At 37.8% G+C, this 16221-nt stretch overlaps 1 protein-coding gene across 1 annotated transcript in view; it reads left to right on the forward strand.

Annotated features, from left to right (window-relative positions):
- LOC115211854 (DNA polymerase epsilon catalytic subunit A-like) overlaps positions 1–16221 on the forward strand; it is a 110687-nt gene that overhangs the window by 35711 nt on the left and 58755 nt on the right. Inside the window, exons 17-23 of the mRNA XM_036502729.1 lie at positions 1052–1346; positions 6224–6316; positions 8181–8325; positions 11729–11929; positions 13027–13179; positions 13932–14057; positions 15465–15553. Coding sequence (XP_036358622.1) covers positions 1052–1346; positions 6224–6316; positions 8181–8325; positions 11729–11929; positions 13027–13179; positions 13932–14057; positions 15465–15553 — 1102 coding nt within the window. The remainder of the gene's footprint in view (positions 1–1051; positions 1347–6223; positions 6317–8180; positions 8326–11728; positions 11930–13026; positions 13180–13931; positions 14058–15464; positions 15554–16221) is intronic.

A 16221-nucleotide genomic window follows, 5' to 3' on the forward strand; every position in this document is an offset into this window, starting at 1 on the left:
CACACACATTTTGGCAGCTATACGTAATCTGGTTTAACCCTTTAGCATTTAAACCAGCCCTATCCAGCCCAGATGTTCTACCTACTTTACATTCAGACCAACCAGATTTGGCCCCTTACACCTGCGCTACAGTGTTCTGAAAATAAACAATCTTCAAGCTATCAGATAGTGCATAATTAATGCAAAACAATACAGATAAATAAGCAATGCATTTGACAGAATAATCTGAATGCTAAGGAGTTTGTAGTGATGCTACTGTGTAGGGTTCAGCGCGCATGCGCAGAATGGGACTACTTCCAGGTGGCCACCGGAAGTCTTCCCCATGCGCATGTGCGGGAAACGTTCCCTTACCCGCCAAACTCAAATCTTTCTCTCCGGCAAGCCAGCTCATCGCGATTGGACGTACATTCAACAGGCTCTGACAACCTCACCGACATAGCCACCAACGACCATCAACAAACTAACAAGAAGCTGTACATCAGAGGCTGTCCTTCTCCCATCACGACATCGCAATAAATAAACGAACTGCTGTCTTTTACCTACAACCGGACTTCGTCTGTATTGTCTTATAAAATTGTATGTAACCAGATCGGATATCGACACCCTTTCAGTGAATCGATAACAGATCCTTCGTTACAAGTTAATGCCCTCACCTTGTCTTTGGTTACAAGAATTTTGACCAGGTCACTGGTTTGGGAATAAACTTGATGTGCTGCTTTCTGATGCCTCTCCTTGCATAGTGATCACACTAAATACAACTAGAATATAGCAAGAGTTCAGCCATATGAGAAACGCCTTGGGTTTTTTATTGTTGTTGTTTTTGTTAAGGTAGCGAGCTGGCTGAATTGTTTGTGCACCGGACAAAATACTTAGCCTTATTTCGCCCAAATTCTGCCACAGTTGACTTTGCCTTTCATCCTTTCGAGGTCGATAAATTAAGTACCAGTGAAAAACTAGGGTTGATATAATCAACTAGTCACCACCCCACAAATTTGAGGACCTGTGCCTTCAGTAGAAAGTATTATTATTGTTGTTTTAATTTATGTTTCAGAATATTGCAGGAAAGCTTACAAGAAGGTCCATGTAACAAGAAAAGGAGAAAAAGTCGCTACCATTTGTCAAAGAGAAAATTCCTTCTATGTTGACACAGTTCGGGCATTTCGAGACCGACGCTATGAGTTCAAAGGATTAGTGAAGGTATGGAAACGCAAGTTGGGAGAAGCAGAAGCAGCAAAAGATGCCACAGAGATAAAAAGAGCAAATGGGATGGTTGTTTTGTATGATTCACTACAACTGGCTCATAAATGTATCTTAAATTCCTTTTATGGATATGTCATGAGGAAAGGGTAAGAAATCATTTTAATTCTTCTTTATGATGTGCCATCATCATCATCATCATACGTTCATTTTCCAAACTAGTATGCATTTGACAGTTTGTCAGGAGTTGGCTAGCCAGAGAGCTTCCCAAGCTCCAGTTGTCTGTTTTGGCATGGTCTCCATGGCTGGATGTCCTGACTAACATCAACCACTTTAAAGAGTGTATTGGGTGCTTTATACTTGGCATTGGCACTGCATCTCATCCAGGCTAACTCTCTTTCTAATCAGTTGAGCTATAAACCTCCCCGTAACTTCCATGACCTGGTCCAGCAATTTGTAATGATTTCTTATTTCTTTATTGCCCACAAGGGGCTAAACATACAGGGTCAAACAAGGACTGACAAATGGATTATGTCGATTGCATCTACCCCAGTGCGTAACGCGTAACTGGTACTTAATTTATTGACCCCGAAAGGATGAAAGGCAAAGTTGACCTCGGCGGAATTTGAACGCAGAGCGTAACTGCAGACGAAATACCATTAAGAATTTCGCCCGGCATGCTAACGTTTCTGCCAGCTTGCCGCCTTATTATTTTCTGTTATAATGTAATTATTTCTGTTTAAGGCATCACCTTTACCTTTGCAGCAGTTGACTATGATGCTGCTACACCAGTTGGGTATGACTCTAATAATAATAATTATTATAAGGCGATGAGTTGGCAGAATTGTTAACACTTTTGACAAAATACTTAGTTGAATTTCTTCTGGCTTTAGGCTGAGGTTGACTTTCATCCTTTTGGGATCAATAAAATAAGTACCAGTTTGAACAATGGAAATGATGTAATCAATTACCTCCCCCTTCCAAATTTCAAGCTTTGTGTCTGTCAGTCTTGGTATCATCACTGTGGCAGTTGTTACTTAAGTAGTGTCTGTTTTTGTAAGTCTATGTGCATGTTTGTGTGGTTATATGTAGGTATATATATGTGTGTATATGTGCATATATATGTGTGTGTGTATGTATGTACATATACTTGTATATATATATCGTTATCATTGTTTAATGTCTGCCTTCCATGCTGGCATAGGAGATAGAGATGCCTTTTATTTCCTTCCACCCTTTACAGTATAATTGATAAAGTGACTTTATGACTACTTATACTTTCAGCCTGATCTTTGATCTCCCCAACATGTTTCTGTTTTGTTTTGTCTTTGTATTTTACAAACCTTTATGTGTTTTATACAACTTGAATATTTTTCCTTCTTATTATTTCAACCATTTTTGTTTTTTCTGTTATAATCCGAATCAATTTATTCCAATGACTTCCCTTTTGCACATGTCATCTTCATTCCCTAACCATATAAACCTAAACAGGAAAATATTCTTTTGGACAATTGTATATGTATCCTCAGCCCTTTAGCATTCAGATTACTCTGACAAAAGTAATGCCTATTTATTCTCCTTGTTTTGAATTAATCTTGCATTTCCAACCATCTCAAGCAAGTGACAAAAAAAGCAGTGCTTGAATTTGAACAATGCATAGCAGCCAATCCTGACAGCAAGGTTTTCTGGAAATATGTGCATTCAAAGCAGAGACCTCACTCTCCAGTGGGCCCTCTTCGCAACCCTCACACAAACCAGATCACTGACGACCCCAAGAAATGCGCAGAACTCATTGCCGAGTACTATGCAAACATATTCACTGTTGAAAGTCAAAATGTACCATCTTCACCATCATTAACAGCAAATTCCATAACAACTATGGAATTTACACCTGCAATGCTGCGACATCACCTTCAAAATAAGCGCAACTATGCCTCCCCTGGTCTCGATAGAGTTACATACCTGCTTCTCAAACGTGGCAGATACTTCCTTTTACACCAGCTTTCTATTTTCTTCCAGTACTGTCTCAACAATGGTGCTACTCCGGAGCAGTGGAAAACTGCCAGTGTCATTCCTCTGTGCCACACAAAAGGCTTATGGTGAAACTCTCTGCAATGGGTGTGAGGGATGACCTTTTTAACTGGTTGAAATCCTTCATTCTCAGCCGAAAGGAGGTAGTCACAGTCCTAGGACAGCATTCTACACCATATGAGATGTTATCGGGTGTACCACAGGTATCTGTCCTTGGTCCCCTCTTGTTTGTGGCATACATTAATGACATAGATGCCAATTTAAAGAATGCCACAGTATTGAAATATGCAGACGACATCAAGCTGTACCTTGAAATCAAGAGGACAGATCCTGATGTCTACAACTCTTTCCTGCAATCAGACCTAGACACAATGCAGCAATGGATCACAGACTGGCAACTGAAACTGGCTGTGGACAAGTGTACCACCATGCATTTTGGGAGAAAAAACCCTGCGTCCACATACTCCCTCCACAACACTGATATCAAGAAATCCTCTTGCGAGCGTGACGTAGGCATCACTGTCAGCAGTGATTTGCGTTGGACAAAGCATATCTCTAAAATTGTCAAGAAGGCCGAGGGTGTCTTGGCATCACTCAGCAAGACTTTTGTTAGCTGCTCTCCAGCCATCTATTTAAAACTGTATACAGCTATGGTACGACCACACTTGGAATTCGCATCATCAGTTTGGAACCCCTATCTTGCTCAGAACATTGACCTCCTGGAATCTGTCCAGAGATGTGCAACCAAACGCATACCCTCCATCAGACACCTACCATATTCTGAGCGCCTTGTTTCCCTGGGCATGGATTCACTGAAGCTCCGGCGTCTGGCGACGGACTTGGTAAACACCCACAAGGTTATCAACCACCTCACCAACAACAACACTGAACACCTTTTTGATCTCCATGTGTCTAACACACATGGACATGCCTACAAAGTCAGAAAACAGCACAGCTCCCATGACTTTCGGAAACATTTTTTCACGCTCAGGGTTGCTGAAGCGTGGAATAAACTGCCTGCATCAGTTGTTGACTGCCATGACACTGCATCCTTTAAGGCCCTCATGCTTCCCGAAATCCGCCGAAACTACACCTGATTATATATACACTTTAGATGAGTTGTAGTGCACCTGAGTACTGTACACAATTATTATTATTATTATTATTATTATTATTATTATTATCTTATAGATTTGCAATTTTGATGAGGTAACTGTTAATTTTTAGAATAACACTGTAGGGTAAGTATGATAGACCAGATCTAGTTGGTTTGACCATAAAACAGAAAGAATATTTTGGGCTGGATATGGCTGGTTTTATGACTCCTGTTATTGTTATTGCTTTCCTATATCTCTCTCTTCCTGTCATTGGTTGATGCATAGTTCATGTCGGTAACGAAGAGGACCAAAAATCTGACGAGGATGTGTTGGTTGGAGTTATCGGACATAATTGATGATGATTCTTGCAGAGTATGTCTTGTTGAAAAGTGTGTAACTCAAAGGCGAAGTTTCAAACAACATGATTTATTTTTGTTACATTTACAATTATAAATTGACCACGTTGGATCAATGAAAATCAGCATATAATTTTAATTGTATGCATTTGTCAACAATCTATTTAGCCTTGTGAAATTACTTTTGAAGAAAAGGTGTGTGACATGTTATAGAAAGGGTAATCTGTAAATGCGGTAGACATGACAATTAGATAGATTAATAAAGTGTGTATAGATGAGTGGGGGAGAACGAGAAGGTGCTTACAGTAGTTTTTATTTGACTCAGTGACATCATTTCTTGTTCAGCCCCAAAACCATCTGCAACAGGCTGTCACGATTGCAAGCAGGGAACTGACCCCTTTGGCTGGTCAGTTGGTCTATTTATAACAGTCTGCAGCTGATAGAAAGATGGACAAACCTTAGCTAAATATTCAAGTTAGATCTGGTTCATCTGAACTTAATTGCATGTAGCTGGTCATTAAAAACTCATCAATCGTTGTTTCAATTGACAGGACAAAGAAGTTTTTCCCACTGCAAACTGATTTGGTGGGTGAAAGTGTGACCAATAATTCTGAGATGTGATTTCAAATCTCAGGCTATAGAAACTATGAAAAATAGCTAATATTTCCTTCAAACTTTGCTCTTATTACTATAATTATTCAAACCCCAAAGAATCCCTCTCAACACATGGTTCTACCTCTGCTCATGATCAGAGATACATGTATTGTCAGTCACTAAGGGACATGCTCAAGGTAGTTAAGGTCAAGCAAATCTGTGGTATTGAGCAGAATATTTGCCATAATGATATTTTTCCTTCAGCAACTCAGTTCTGAATCTATCTAAAAGTAATGGGAAAAGGTCAGCTTCAAAACATCGATGTTCAGCTCACAAAAGTAGTTTGAAGGCAATAGTAGTTATTTCCTTTGATTTCTAGATAGAAGCAAATAGGAAATAACAAAGACAAAAAAAAGTTTTAATTTTGTTACACCTACCAAAACAATTGTAATGGAGTAATAGAAATTCCAAGACTGCTTTCTCGTTATTCTTTTTATTATATGTATATTAATTCAGATTTTTTGCGATTAATCGATATGCAGGTATTCTCTTTGAGATAATACAAAGATAACCTAATGAGTATATCTGACAGTAAACTCATGATATGAGTTTGCAATCACGAAATAATACTTAAAGGATATAACAAAAATTACCAGCAGGATATATAATATACTTCATTAATTATATCCTACTTTAGTTAATACTTATATTTATTAAATATGAAGGAACTACACGTGTTTCAGTATCGGAAGATTATATATATGCAATCGTCAGATTTACAATTATTCCAACACATCTTCAGGTTATATTTCAAAATATTATATATCTAATTTTACATATATATATATATATATATATACACACATACACCACACACACATCGTGATATACATACACTGTATATTTGTTTAATGATGCAAAACTGATTTTATTATGAAATTTTTGCAGTGCTCGTTGGTACAGTATGGAAATGGCTGGTATTGTCTGTTTCACAGGAGCAAACATCATCACAAAAGCTCGAGAAATTGTTGAACAAATAGGGTTGGTTTTTATTTATTTATTTATCTAACCCCCCCCCCCCCCCAGCATGGTCACAACTCACCAACTGCAACCAGTACAAAAATATTCTTTAATTATTCATTTGCTCTTCATTGTCATCACCACTTTTTTCCTCCTTTGCTAGCTTTAAAGTATTCATTGGTGATTAATATATATTATTCCCCAGTTTTACATCTCTTTTTTTTTTTCTGTTTACATGGAAGATGTGTGGCTTGGTGGTTAGAGATATTGGGTTTGCAATCAATAAGGTCGTGGTTTCAATTCCTAGACTAGGCAATGCCTTGTTTCCTTAAGTAAAGCACTTCATCTCATGTTGCTCCAGTCTACTATGCTGAAAATGAATACCAACTGACTACTGGTGCAGTCTTTTCTCCTCCCATCTGTTGCATCCTTGATGTTCTGCTGGCTCAAGAGTGAGACAACTGAAAGGATCACTATAATTATATGTAGACATATGCATATATATATGCATATAGACATATATATATAATTCGTGCATGCATGTACACACTCATACACACACACACATACATATATGTATTTCAGTATCATGCATCTCAACATGTATGTATGGATTTCTACATGTAAATGTGAGAAAGGAGTGATTATAGATGGGTACTACTGAGTGGAATCTGTGTGTTACCCCATTCAGATTAAAAGTTGTTTAGAATTTGCTGCAGAAAGTGGTGTTTGCGGTGGTGGTGAATGAGGTAGGCACTAGGAATTGGCTTGGGTGCCACGTGGTTGGCAGCCCTAAAAAGTTTGGGAACCACTGTTCTTCATGGTCATTTTAGATGCTAGAAATAGCAACCTAATATCCTTCAAACACACCTTACCATCTTTTAAAAAAAGGGAATGTCTTGGACACTATAGTATATCTTGTGGCAGGGAAAAATAGATGGGATTGTCACAACTGGAATATCTTTGAGTACAGGTTTCCTCTACAACAGTTAGAACAATGCCCCTTCTAACCTGTAAATACAGGTATCCACTGTGTTATGGAAACTTTACATTTCTGAAAATCTTGCCTTAATGTGAAACTCATTTTTCATTAACTTTCATATAACATAGTCATTTGGAAATATGTTTTATGTTATGAAGCTCATTGTTATGGTGAGATTTTCTGAAAGACAATGCTTAAGATTCATCAGGTGGCAATGATTGTAGGGTACCTGTATTCAACTGTGAAAGTAGAAGGTCTTTAGTTCTGTCAGAGCAAACTGGAGCAAGGAAAGTTATGTACCTTGGTCAGCAACATAACAGACAGACAACTGTATGAACTGAACTTACGATTATGATGGATAGAAACCCTGCACCTTCATGTCACAGCTGTTGTGTCTTAAAAAGAAAATGTCTGTATATTGAATCTTGTTCTGCCAATGTTTCATTAAACCATTAATTATGTTATATGTAAACAAACAAACATAAGTTTGTTTTTTAAGCTTTGAAATGTATTGTAGAACAAGTAGAAAGATAAATTTTTTCAACACATAAATACTAAACAGTAAATATAAAGGATAAAATCCTTGAAAGAGTAATGACGTAATCTATATGACATCTAGCATTTCTAAATAACTTTATAACTTCTAAAATTGCAGAAGAATTCACCAATCGGCAGTTTCACTTACAAGGTAGAGCACTCCAACTGGATATTGGCGGGGTGGGAGTTCGATCCTCATGGCTGATTGCCGGCAAATTTTTCTGCTCTTAAAAGGATTTTATCCTTTATATATACTGTTCAGTATTTACGTGTTGAAAAAATATATCTTTCTACTTGTTCTATAAACCATTAATATATTATACCTCCATCTGTTATCTACTTCTCTTTCTTCCATTCCCTGTTAAGACGGCCTCTGGAACTGGACACAGATGGTATATGGTGTGTATTGCCAGCAACATTTCCAGAAAATTACGTTGTCAAAACAACTCATCCAAAGAAAGCAAAGTTGACAATTTCTTACCCAGGAGCCATGCTTAATGTAATGGTGCAGGTGAGGTAATGTTTTCATATAACTTTGTCAGGGTAGCAACAAATTGCTCCTTTTTTGCTAGCTAAACTTCTACTCTCTTCTCTCACATTGAGACATTGCTTCATTATCTTTATTCGATTCAGGTATGTGATGTCGATAAGCTACAGAAATGGTGAAATATTGGTATCCATCACTTCTGAATGGGATCAGCAGTAAATCATCTTACCTGTCTATGACTTTCGGGTGTTTTGCTAGCATTTGGGGAATGAAGGCGTCATTCCCCAAACGCTATGTGCAGTGAACTGGCAAACAAGCAAAACACATACATTGGGTATGTTTGGTCTTGAATGTGTTATTGAATTTAATTTTGAATATGCGTCACCATGGCATAACAGCAAATGGCTTTTATGCCATTTATAAATATAGTTATCATCATCGCTTAACATCTGCCTTCCATGCTAGCATATGGACTGCAATTCAATAACTTTGTTCAGGTGCAGATGTGACTGTGTGGTAAGAAGTTGGCTTCCCAACCAAGTGGTCCCGAATTCAGTCCCACTGCATGGCATCTTAGGCAAGTGTTTTCTACTACAGCCTCAGGCCAACCAAAGACTAGTGAATTGATTTAGTGGACAGAAAGTGAAAGAAGCCTATTGTGTGTGTGTTTGTTTCCTTCCTCCCTTACTGCTTGACAACTGGTGTTGGTGTGTTTATGTCCTCATAACTTTAGTTTGGAAAAAGAGACTGATAAAATAAGTATCAGGCTTAAAACAATAAGTATTGGGAAAGATTCATTCAACTAAAAATTCTTTAAAGCAGTGCCCCAGCATGGCTGCAGTCTAATGACTGAAACAAGTTTTTTAAAAAAATACTTCCCCATGGTCATTGTTCTGTAAATCCTTCTTCTCTTGTTCCTCCTAAACTTACTAATCCAGTGATTTGTCTGTCTTGTAATTCTCATCGAAAGAATATAAGAGTAAGTATGCTTTCAAGCAAAGCTTTACAGGTTTGGATTGATGTTCTCCCAAGATATACAGAAGCCCTCAGTTAAAGAAAGAAGAGTAGCATTCACATTTGCTGGACCTTCAATCTTGGAGAAAGGAAGGAGTGACACAACACAGATTGTCACTAACCATTATTATGGTTCCTGTAAGTAACCCAGCTAAGTAATCCACTGACCGCAGGTAGACCTACTAGCAAATAAGGCAGAAAATTGTTGTATTCAGTGAGAGGTTTCTATGAATGACTCCCTGCCACCTGTGTCCTCTAACAAACAGTATCACTATGATGCCAAGGGAAGGTAAATTAAGAAGCAGGTGTTGGTCTGAGTTAACTTCAAACCAAGAACATGATTTGGATTCTTGTAACAGTAGAGTCTGCTTCATGACCCACTAAGATATAGGCGGTGATGTTAAGCCATGCAAGGGTTAGATCTACCACCCAGTGTTTGTCATATAAATGTAAATCTCTGCAAGAGTTGCTTACTCTGAAGGTTGGGTGTTTCGTAGAACAAGTGCTGGTTTTCTGGTATTAAATAATGTGGTGAGAGGAGAGAAGAGATATGTGGTTGAAAGCACTTGTGTGAAGGAAACATGTAAACCAGTCACTTCTGAGGAACAGTGCCCATTGTAATAGTGGGGAAAAGCATAAAGAGGAAACAAGACATCTGTGGGACAGGGGTTTATATGATAATGATATAATAATAATGAAATTATTGTATACAGTGCTCAGGTGCACCACAACTTGTCAGAAAGTGTATATAAAGTACATGCAGTAATGTAAAAATGTCTGGGAAGCGAACAATGTATGAGTCAGATACATGCCTGTGTGTGTATGGAGGGGAGAAAATCAGGTGTAGTGTTGGCGAATCTCAGAAAACATGGAAGTTTTGAAGGATGCAGTGCTCTGACAACTAACAACTGATGCCGGCAGTTTGTTCCATGCTTCAGCAACTCTCAGCGTTAAAAAATGTTTCCTGAAGTCATGGGAGCTGTGCTGTTTTCTGACTTTGTAAATATGTCCACAGGTGTTAGATGGGTGGAGTTTGAAAAGGTGCTCAGAGTTATTGTTTGTACGATGGTTGATAATTTTATGGAGTTTCAATGTGTCCATGCCCAGGGAAGTAAGGCGTTCAGGATATGGCAAATGCCTGATGGAGGGTATTCTTTTGGTTGCACGTCGCTGAACAGCTTCCAGACGATTGATATCCTGGGCAAGATAGGGGTTCCAGACCGGTGATGCAAATACCAGGTGAGGTCTTACCATAGCTATATAAAGCCGCAGATAGAGATAATGATGATTATAATTGTTGTAATATAATATAAACATGGATTCATTATAAAGACTGTTAGTATTTGTTGTTGTAATTTCACAGCTGCTTGCATTACATAATCACAGATCAAACTACCCAGGATTCAATGATTGTTAGATTCATTGAAGTTGTTTAATTTAGTTCATTCATTTGTTTAACATCTGTTTTTCCATGCTAGCACGGCTTGGTCTGGATTGGAATTGGTTTTGAAGCAAAATTTTACAGCCAGATGCTCTTCCTGTCACTAACCCTCAACTGGTTTTCAAGTAAAAGATTTCTATAGGTCTTCAAAAGTGCAGAGCTATCAGTTATAATGTCAGTGAGGAATGTCAGCATCACTTTGTTAAAATGGTGACAAGTAGAGTATCAACATTCACATACCTTTGCAGATACACAGTACATATTTGCGCATGCACACACATCTATTATCTTTTATTTGTTCCAGTCATTAGACTGTAGCCATGCTGGAGCACTGCTTTGAAGAATTTTAGTCAAATGGATTGACCCCCTCAGTACTTATTTTTTAAAGCGTGATACTTATTCTATTGTTCTCTTATGCTGAGTCGCTAAGTTACTGGGATGTTACTACACACACTCAATGGGCTTTTTTCAATTTCCCTCTACCAAATTCACTCAAAGCTTTAGTCAGCATGAGGCTATAGAAAACACTTGCCCAGGGTACCCTGCAGTGGGACTGAACTCAGAGCCATGTGGTTGAGAAGCAAACTTCTTACCACACAGCCACGCCTGTGTCTACATATATTTGTATATATGACAGACTTAATACAGTTTCTGTCTACCAAATTCGTTCACAATGAGAGTGGAGTTTTCAGCCAGGGTGATGGGTGAAAATTCTTGCCCAAGATGCTGCATAATGAGACTAAATCAAAAACTACATGGTTGCCAAAATAAACTTCTTAACCACACAGCCTGTACACAACAGCAGATCAAACAGCCCAGTATTATGGGTATGATGAGGTTATTTATTTGCTTCATGTCAACAAAAAAAGACATATCAATGTTTATGAAATTAACTTATCCATGAGACATTATTGAGAAAAAATTTGACAAAATAAAATTTTTAGTGAATTGTTGTTTTTCTGTCACTTTTAGAATGAATTTACTAATCACCAATATCAAGAATTAGTTGACCCAGATGCTCTGAAATATGAAGTCCGCAGTGAAAATTCAATATTCTTTGAAGTTGATGGGCCTTACTTAGCAATGATTCTTCCTGCTTCCAAAGAAGAAGGCAAAAAACTAAAGAAACGATATGCTGTCTTTAATTTTGATGGTTCTCTTGCAGAACTGAAGGTAAAAATGTGGTTTATTCATATTTTGTTTCATTAAGAATTGAAGCTGAGTGGAAAGTCTAGTTAAATTGTTTGTTGTTGAGTAACTCTGGTTGACCTGTGATACAACTGTGCTTCATACCACATACATGTCAACATTTTGTATATACCATATTTTAGTCAGGTCTGGAACTTTAATAATAAGTTTCAAAAACTAAACAAACACAACACAGGAATGAATGGAAAATATACTCATAAGATATGGAATATGCTCATTCCTTGTCAATTATCGTCCAAAAAATCCTTACAGTTTCATGCCTTTAACAATGATATTGTTCATGTTTGGTGGCATCATCATTGAAAAACTGCTCTGAATAGTGAGTAAATATTGAGGACAGTGATAAAAACAAGCAACATAGGTAGTGGTACATATATAAATATACAAACAAAATAAGGGCCATATGGCTCTGAAACAAGGATAGGACAAGACATGTATGAGTAACACAAGGTAAATGTTTTAAAAGACTGGAAACAGAAAGCAGAGATGGAAAGATAGCATGTAAGGGGAAGAAACAAACTATCTGTTGGCAGTAGAGCCTGAAAGAAGCGTGACTGAATGAGTCAGTGGTTAAGTGAAGAAAGGAAAAGGACAAAAATATCTATTAAATAGGTTGGTTGTGTTGAGTGCCATGAGAGTGGAGTTGTCTGTTGTATTGAGTGCAACGACAGTGCAGTTGAGTTCACTAGAAGTGTTGTGTTGTTGAGTGCAGTGATAATCAAAACTGGATCATCAGGTGTCTACTCAATCAGAGTTGACTTGGGGTTAAACTACATTAACTAGGAAAACAATAAGAAATCGTGTATTTTGGCCCAATCAATGCTGATGGAGCAAACCTATGATCAAAAGTATTCCAACCATAGCCATCCCACCTCAGTTTGAGATATATCTTTACCTTCATAATCCAAGGTTTCTTTCCTTTTTTGAAGATGAACAGAAAAGTGCAATTTTGTAAGGACCACTATCCACCCCTCCACTTTTCAAAGAATGAGACTTCCTCTACATTTATTCATTTTTCTAAGATATTCCATTAAAGTGCAAGAAAATTTTGTTTGTTTCAGGGTTTCGAAATAAAACGGCGAGGTGAGCTGCAATTGATAAAGATCTTCCAGTCATCCGTTTTTGAAGCATTTTTGAAAGGTATCACTTTAGAGGAATGTTACAGTGCTGTCTCTAAAGTAGCAGACTATTGGTTAGATGTCTTGTACAACAAGGTAAGTGACAATCTTATTGAACTCTTCTAGTTTAGATTATTTGTATTTCTTAAGGCAGTGAGCTGGCAGAACTGTTAGCATGTGGGGCAAAATGCATTGCAGCTTTTCTTATCTTTCTTCTTTTACTCGTTTCAGTCATTAGACTGCAACTGTCCTGAGGCACTGCCTGGAAGAAATTTTAGTCAAATGTCCAACCCATGGACATCAGATGTTAAATGAGGATACATTATCCTTTCAAAAGGATCTTAGTTCAGAACATAAAGAATTGAAAGATATGTCACTTAGCATTTTACCTGAAACACAAACGAATCTGCCATCCAGCAACCTCAATGATAGTAATAACGATGATTTCAAATTTTGGCACAATGCCAGCAATTTGAGGTGGAAGGGTAAGTTGGTTACATTGACCGCAGTGTTTAACTGGTACTTATTTTATTGACCCTGAAAGGAAGAAAGGAAAAGTCAACCTTGGTAGAATTTGAACTCAGAGCATGAAGATGGACGAAATGCTGCTGAGCATTTTGCCTGGAGTGCTAATGATTCTGCCAGCTCACTACCTTAATGATAATAATTATAGTAATAGTAATAATAATAGCAATAATAATTTGTTTTATTTGTTCCAAGAAATGGTTTTATGTAAGTCTGTGTGTGTGTCTTATTTTTTCTCTTTTTTAACCAGTTTTTCTTTCAGTTTGTTTTGCTGTTAAAACTGTTTGAATTTTATAACATCTGTTTCTTTGTCTCCGTCTCAGGCCGCCAACATGCCAGATTCAGAATTATTTGAACTTATTGCTGAAAATCGGAGTATGTCAAGGAAACTGGAAGATTATGGACAGCAAAAATCAACATCTATAAGCACAGCTAAACGTTTGGCTGAAGTAAGTTACTTTTGTTTTATGGGTTTATCAGAGGAGAAAGGGATAAGGCCTTCAATTGCCTTCAAGTACAATGGTCAGACATGTTTTTCAGGAAAGACTGGAAACGACAGTTGGAAGCGGAGAGATCTGGAGTGTAAGTAGGGTGCTCCAGCAACTGGAAACCCAATTTTTCAATGGTTGCTATACTCATTGCCGACCCTCACTTTACTGACAGCATCTTTGTATATGGCTTGTACTGCTCTCACCAACCACTCATCTACCCCTAGATTCCACATTGACCACTAGATGAGAGAGTGGGAACTCTGTTAAAGGCTTCCTCCAGGTCTACAAAACCCATATCATCATCATCATTTAACATCTGCTTTCCATGCTGGAATGGGTTGGATGGTTTGACTGAAAACTGGTAAGCTGGAGAGCTGATTTGGCAAGGTTCCTACAACTGGATGCCCTTCCTAATGCCAACCACTCCGAGAGTGTAACGACTGCTTTTTATGTGTCATTGACCTGACACCAGCATCAACCATGACTACAGTCTCGTTTGGATTGACGCAAGCACAGTATATCACCAAAGGTCTTGGTCACCTGTCACTGCCTCCATGAGGCCCAACGCTTGAACAGTGCTTTTTACATGCCACCAGCACACACACACACATGTATGTGTGTGCTTTTTGTACCCCTGTCTTGATATTATCTGATGGTTTTAAATGATTTTTGTTGTTTGGCCTTATTCAGTGTAAAGCAAATACCATTATGAGTTGATATCCAGGCTCAGTGGAAAAGAGAAGCCACTGGAATTGGTTAAAAAGAGCCACAGCTAGAAGAATATTGAGGAAAGTCTAGTAACCAGTTGATCTAGCAATCAGGGCCTTATCTCAGTGAGGAGGACTGATGTGCAATAACAGCATCAAGAGGAAGGTCTCAAAACAGCATACACTCTCTCCTGATGACCCCCTTAAGTCTGCTAATGTCTTGTGTGTGAAACTTTGAACTGTTAGCGGCAACTGCTGCTGGAATGCTTTTATCTAGGGCTGAAACAAACTTTTCTTAGATCCAACAAGAAAGCCTCTGAGTGGTTGCTTTTACTTGACTTGCAGAAAATAACAGCTAAATCTTCTTGCATCTTACTGTCTTAAAAAAGGGAAAGGGCACATTAGTGTAGTTCTAGATATACTTAACATAAAAAGTATAAAGACATGGTTACTGTTAATCATAGGTCTACTGGATCAGAGCCGACCTAGGGTTAAATAATTTACAGTACTCTATAGTCTTTAAAGACAAACATTTATATTTGCTTCATCTTTGTTGTGAGTAATGTCATTGTTTTCATCATCATCATCACCACCACCATCATTATCCTCATCGTTATCATCACCATACATATGTAACATATAAATTTTTGCTTTTCAGTTCCTTGGTGATCAAATGATCAAAGATGCTGGTCTGAGTTGCCGCTATGTGATATCTAAAAAACCAGAAGGTTCCCCAGTTACAGAGAGGTTAAGATTTTTGATTTCTACTGTTGAACATTTTTTGGCCCATGACACTGCATGGACATATGTGTGTGTGTATATGTATGTATGTATGTGTGTGTGTATATATAATATGTATGTGTGTGTGTATATATAATATGTATGTGTGTGTGTGTGTGTGTGTGTGTATAATATGTATGTGTGTGTGTGTATATATATATATATATAATATGTATGTGTGTGTGTGTATGTATATATAGTATTAATACTGTTAGCTCAACCACCACTATGAAGTTCCTGCAATCTACGGATAATGACGGGTAATCAAAACTGTGCTGGTGCTTTACTCATCATCCACTTATGCATTTTGTATAATTTCTCCATTATACACATACACATATACATATACACACACACACAGATACCAAGCAGTGTTGTGCCAACATGGTCTCAGCTCTCGAGCTGAAACTAGTAAAAGAATATATATATGCAGCTCCTTCTACGTATTGTTGCCCAGTCGCCAAATGATGATAATGCACTGCTAAGTTAAGATTCTCTTGGTTTTTTTTTTTCCTTTTGATCTTTCATGCATTCATTCGCCATTAACACTTTAAATGTATTGTTTACTAACAGCTAGTTTTCAGAAGCTAACCATGTAAACTGACCCCTCAGTATATAACTTCTTCATCTCATGT

This window comes from Octopus sinensis, linkage group LG5, assembly GCF_006345805.1.
Source record: "Octopus sinensis linkage group LG5, ASM634580v1, whole genome shotgun sequence".
NCBI classification, from domain to species: domain Eukaryota; kingdom Metazoa; phylum Mollusca; class Cephalopoda; order Octopoda; family Octopodidae; genus Octopus; species Octopus sinensis.